General features: G+C 49.1%; 1 protein-coding gene across 1 annotated transcript in view; it reads left to right on the forward strand.

Moving 5' to 3' along the window:
* PAQR5 (progestin and adipoQ receptor family member 5) overlaps positions 1 to 4,473 on the forward strand; it is a 43,702-nt gene extending 39,229 nt beyond the window's left edge. The window contains exons 6-7 of the mRNA XM_036268329.1: positions 911 to 1,052; positions 4,059 to 4,473. Coding sequence (XP_036124222.1) covers positions 911 to 1,052; positions 4,059 to 4,300 — 384 coding nt within the window. The 3' untranslated portion in view covers positions 4,301 to 4,473. The remainder of the gene's footprint in view (positions 1 to 910; positions 1,053 to 4,058) is intronic.
* The last annotated feature ends 1,527 nt before the right edge of the window (positions 4,474 to 6,000 follow it).

Raw genomic sequence — 6,000 nt, forward strand, 5'->3', positions numbered from 1 at the left:
GGGAGACCCAGAGATGGCGGTGCAGTCCATTCCCCCACTCCTTCCTCGAGGACACAACACAGACCACACACTGAAGCTGAAGCAGAGACCAAGCCAGCCCCACGTGCCACCACACCACACACGGCACAGGTCCGGGCGTTAGGAGCACAGTGCACGGTGGGCAGTGGGGAGGGAGGCCTAACCCTAAATGGTGATGTTGACGAGTGCACGGATTCTGGAAGCAGCCTGCCTGGATCCAGATCCTGACTTCACTTCTGATTAGTGATTTGCAAGTCACCCTCCAGCCCAGCTTCCTCGTCTGCAAAACGGGGAAATAAGAGTCTGCCTTGTGGCAATTGTTGAGGTGCCCATGAAATGACACCTGGCCTTGTGCCCTCTGAAGGTGGTGGCTGCTGTCGGTATTTATAACAATAACACAAAAACTATACATAACTCTGAAACAGTGTCATGGCCGTAATTAATACTTTTTGATGACTCAGAAGGCCTTGGAGGGATTGCTAAGCCTTAAAGCCTTAGTTAGGAGCATTAATTCAGAGGATGTGCTAGTTAGAAACTAGTTTAAGTGTGAAATGATCACTTTTTACTATACTTACACATTACCTCTGGACAAAAGAGTGGGAATGTATCTGATAGGATTTTTCTTTTCCTTTCTTTCTTTTTTTTTTGGTAATTAAATAACCCAAAAGGCTCTCATGAGCATCCAGGGCATTAAAAGACATTTGCCTTGGGTCTCAATTGATCCCTCTCGACAGGAATTCTGCTCACACAACCCCTGAGTTCCCGTTCCAGGCCACAGCCCCACGGAGGTGGGGGCCTTGGCCCAAGGAGTCCCACATGTGTGCCAAGATGCAGGTGATGGCAAGGAAGGGGGCCTCCTCTCAAGACTGGATGTTTCTTTAAATACTTGCAGCTATTCGTGTTCCCAGGGGAGAGTACTCAGAACGAAGCCACCTTGTACCACCAGAAGCACATGGCCATGACTCTCCTGGCCTCCTTCTTCTACTCTGCGCACCTGCCGGAGCGCCTGGCTCCTGGATGCTTCGACTACATCGGTGAGTGTGTGGTGACTCTGCTGCCCTTGCCCTCCAGCCCAGGGAGCTCTGCCATCCCTGACACCTGTGATGTAGCTGGAGAGGGAGATAGGGGGCAGGAGTGAATCGGTTCTCCAGGTGCAAGCCAAGGGGAATGAAATTGTGAGTTAACAGAGGCCACGATGTGCGTGGCCAGTGAATGGCCAGGGAGGATGGGAGAGCAGGTGGGTCTAAGATTGTAAAGCATTCCTATGGGGTATGGGGCCTGGGTGCCCTCTTATTACCTAGAACATGAAATCCCTTATTAAATGACCATTGAGGGCATCCCTGAAGAAGAAGAGGAAAGGCAGGGTATACCTAGCTCTGAGGGTACCAAATGCTGTGCAGGGCTCTGCCTTTGCCTTGTTCAGGTGGGTGCGATGGGGCCAGGAGTCAGGGTAGAGGAGTGGTTCTCAGGTATGGATTCCAGACCAGTCTCAGCATCACCGAGGAACCGGCAGGTTCTCGGGTCTTGCCCCAGACATCCCAAACCAGAAGCTGGGGGCGTGGGGCCCAGACTCATTCAGAGGCTGTGTGATTCTCTAGGTGCGCCTGAGCTCACTCAAGTTAGAGAAGTGATGTGGGTTTACACCTGCTGGTAGAGTTCCTTCCCTCTCTGTCTCGGGAAGTAGGGCAGACACTGCAGAATGCGACCCCTCCCTGGCTCTGGGACTGGCTGGAGGCCCTTGGGTCCCTCTTGGTGAGGCTGATGTGTGTTGGGAGGAGAGCTCCTTAGATAAGCTATTACAGGATCCAAGGGGTCATCCTTGTCTCCGTGTGCAGGTGGCACTCTGCTTCTTTCCAAGCCCATTTTGTTTGTAACTTGCCATCTCGTCCCCCTGAAGTCCCATGTCCAGATTTGCTTTGTTCGTTTTGATTAGAGTTTCATCTCCTATTTATTCTCTCCTACTGGAGAGATTACAACAAGCAAAAGCTGAGAGCGCAGATTTCAAAAACGGAGAGAGACAGGAGGGCTAGGCATACCTGCCCCCACCGACCACATTCACCTCCCCCGCCCCAGCTGGAGGAAGTAGCTGTGATTGTGTATGAAATCTGGTATTTGCAAGAAAAGTTACCCTGGGTCTTATTTTGCCAACTCTCTGGCTTCTTAATAACATTTTTTTTTTTCATCTCTATACCATCCTTTTTGGCCTAGGGGTACAGAGCAGAAAGACACCCCTATGGGGAGAAATTTGCCAGACAGCACTAATGACAGATGTTAAATCAGAGTCTGCTGGGTATGGGACTCCCTGTCCACCAGCCCGAGCGGGGAGTGCTGGCTGGCTTGGTTAGCACTGGCCCACAGGAAGCTCCTCCTTGTTCCTGTCCGGTGGGATTGCTGCGGCAGCCACATGCCGCGTCTGTCCAGGGCTCACGGCTCTTCTGTCTTTTTCTGTCCTGTCCTGATGGAGATAGGTCTGAGCCTCCGCTGACAACAACTGGTCATCTCTCCCTGAGTGGCCCTGTGTCATTGGAGAACACGGCTCTCTGCTGGACAAGAAGCCCTTCCCTGCATCACCCACAGATTTTGGAAACTGTAGACAGCCCATTAGTATAGCATGAGTGAGGCAGGGGTGGTACCTTAAACACACAGTCTTCCTCACGGATGCTCCCTGCCGTAAGGAACTCACTGGCCACCCTGTTGAGAAGCCCTAACTCTCCTACGCTCTCATTCCTGACTCTGCTCCTGCCCAGCTGTGCAGGTGGCCAGGCTGCCCCTTCCCGGGGCACATTTATTGAATACTTACTCTGGCTAAGTCCTGGGGTACAGCATTGAATTTTTTTTTTAACTGAAGGAGAATCTTATTTAACTCCTGTGTTGTATGCGTCTGCTGGTGCTGCCATAACAAAGAACCACACACTCGGTAGCTTAAACAGCAGACGTTTATTTTCTCACAGTTCTGAAGGTTGGAAGTCACGTCCTGCTGTCGCCAGGGTTGGTTTCTTCTGAGCCCTCCCTCCTTGGCCTGCAGACGGCCATTTCCTCCATCTCTCGTCCTGTGATCTGCACTGTGCCTGTCCCCGTCCGCATCTCCTCTCTTCATATAAGGACCCCAGTCACAGTGGGCCCCACCCTAGTGACTTCATTTTAACTTACTTGTCTCTAAAAGACCCCATCTCCAAATAGGGTCCCATTCTTAGGTACTAGGGGTTAAGACTTCATTTGGAAGAGGGAGACATAGGTCAGCCCATGACACTGTGGTCTTCTCATCTTACTCCTGGTTTCTGAAAGCTGTGCCGCAAAGCAGTTCTCAGCCCTGGGCAATGTACTCCTCTCACCAACAACAAATGTGCATGACCCTGCTCACTCCATCACCCTCTGCCGAGCCCCACCCCCCGAGGATGCATTCCAGGGAGCTGGGGTCCTGCCGGTCATGGGGCGGAAGAGCTCCTGGTCATGTCTGGGATTAACCAGCAGTGGGGAGTGGACCACCTCGTAAGTGGCCAACAGAGACCTTGGCTGGCTTCTCCTTTGGCATTGAGGTCACAGTCTGAGCTCACTAGTGCAGGCTCTTAAGAGATGACCTCTGACAGAACATGATACCTAACTTTTTCATGTGAAAAACAGGATCAGTGAATTTGGTTTGCTCTGTTGGCCTTTTTCTTTTTCTCACATTACATTTTCAAAATAAATTTATTAATAAACTTATTGATGTGGAAAAGCATATTTTCCACATCACATAATTTCCTAATTTCAAGGATACAAGTTAATGATACGTTTCGTTACATGGACCAAGTTGGACAACCATCACCATAAATGAGGTTTAGAACATTTTAATCCTGCCATTAAGATCCCTCCTGCCCATATCCTGTTCATGCCCACCCCACCCCCTGCCCGGAGCAACCGCTAATCTACATTTGTCTCTGGATTTGCCTTTTCTGGACAAGCGACACATGATATGAGTCTCTTGTGTCTGGCTTCTTTCACTCAGCATGTCGTTCCCTTTTTATTGCTGATCTTGGTGGCCTTTTGTATACTTGCTGTAGGTCACAGTCACCAGCTGTTCCACGTGTGTGTGATCCTGGCTACGCACATGCAGATGGAGGCCATACTTCTGGACAAGACTCTGAGGAAGGAATGGCTCCTGGCCAACTCCAGGGCCCTGTCTTTCCCTCAGATAGCCGGCGCCATACTTCTGTGCCTCATCTTCAGCCTCAGCAACATAATTTATTTCTCAGCTGCTCTGTATCGGATGCCCGAGCCAGAATTACATAAAAAAGAAACATGATCGGACCCTGAGCTTTTTGTGCCACATGTCAACATTGAGCTGCAGTATCCTAACCACCATAGGCCAGTGGCGTGGTACCGGTTTACAGTGGCCTGAAATATTCATAATGATTGGCATCTTGGCATTTTTGAGTGGGCTCATATCAATGAGGTATTTAACTTGGGAAATTTTTCTAGCTGTGCACTGATTCTGTATGTGTGGTTTTAAAAGGGGAACATGGGTTCAAGCAAGTCCTCATTCAGGCAAATTATTAATATTTAATTAAGTTAAATTTATTTAAAATGAGCTTTGCACTTCTATTTAAACAGTTGGGTTAAGGATATTACCCTTGTAGTATTACTCTTTAAAAATGGAACTTGCTTCATTTGGTAAGTTTCATGCAGCAAAGCCTCTCCCAAGAGCTCCCACAGTGGGAGGAGAATAAGCCAGAAAGGTCAGGGGGGACCTTAGAAAGGAACTTGGGTCTGTGGGAGCCCTGGGGACAGGAAAGGCATTCCAGAATAAAGAGACCTGGTTTGAGGAGGGGGTCTTCTTTCTTCTCCCACCTAGTGAAGGGAATGAATAAAAAGAGAGCCCTCTTTTTCCTCAAATCCATTCTGCTTCAAAGTGCAAATTCCATCCTGGCTGGTTTGGCTCAGCGGTTAGAGCGTCGGCCTGCGGTCCAGAGAGACCAGGGTTGAGCCCCCGCTAGGGGCACGTATCTCAGTTGCAGTTTGTCCCCGGCCCTGGTTGGATTGTGCGGGTGGCAACCACTCGATGTGTCCCTTTCACATCGATGTCTCTCTCTCTCTCTCTCTCCCTCCCACTCTATCTGAACAAAAAAAAAAGGAAAAAATGTCCTTGGGTGAGGATAAAAAAAAAAGTGCAAATTCCTATTTCAGTGGATTTAGATTTTGGACTGTGAATTTGTACTTTTTAAAAGTCCTCAGCCTATGGCTGGGTGTCATATGTTCTGTTTTGCTCTGTGTTCTTGTTGCCAGTTTGATACTGCAAAGTACAGTGATACCTCGGTTCTCGAACGCCTCGGTTTTCGACCAAATCGGTATTCGACCAGGAGATTCGAGAAACTTGTCTCGGAATCCGAACAAATATTTGGAATTCGAACTTCCGAGATGAGCCGAGTTGAGCCGAATGGCGTTCATTCGGCCCAGCGCGCCTTGCTTGCGTCATCAGTGTGGGTGCAGAGAGAGAGTCACGCTTTGTGGAGTCACGCTTTCCTATTGGTTTCATTGCTTCGGTTCTCGAACAGTTCGGTTCTCGACCGTCCTCCTGGAACGAATTATGTTTGAGAACCGAGGTATCACTGTATTAGGCAGTGCAGGTAAAACGTGTCACACTGTGGGAGTTGGCCCAGTTAATTCCTCATCTGTCACCTTTTAAATCAGTGACAGCACTGTATTTAGGGATGTCATGCATTTGATGCTACTTCAGCATTTCATATATGCTACAAATTCTAGTGTTCAGGTACAGAGGATGCTAAAGACCTTGCCACAGGTTTGGTCAGATGTGATTTTTCAAGCTTTCCTGAGAATCTGAAATACATGGTGACCTTGTGACGATCGCAGATTCCCAGGGAAACCAGGAGATTCTGCTTTCCTCACGTAAACTGTAGGTTTCTGAGAGGGGATCTGCACTGGAGCAAGTCCCCGCATGATTTTAGTGCAGAAGGGCCACGGGCCAGACTTGAAAAAAATGCTGGT

Source organism: Molossus molossus, unplaced genomic scaffold (genome assembly GCF_014108415.1).
Source record: "Molossus molossus isolate mMolMol1 unplaced genomic scaffold, mMolMol1.p scaffold_m16_p_1, whole genome shotgun sequence".
In the NCBI taxonomy this organism is placed as follows: domain Eukaryota; kingdom Metazoa; phylum Chordata; class Mammalia; order Chiroptera; family Molossidae; genus Molossus; species Molossus molossus.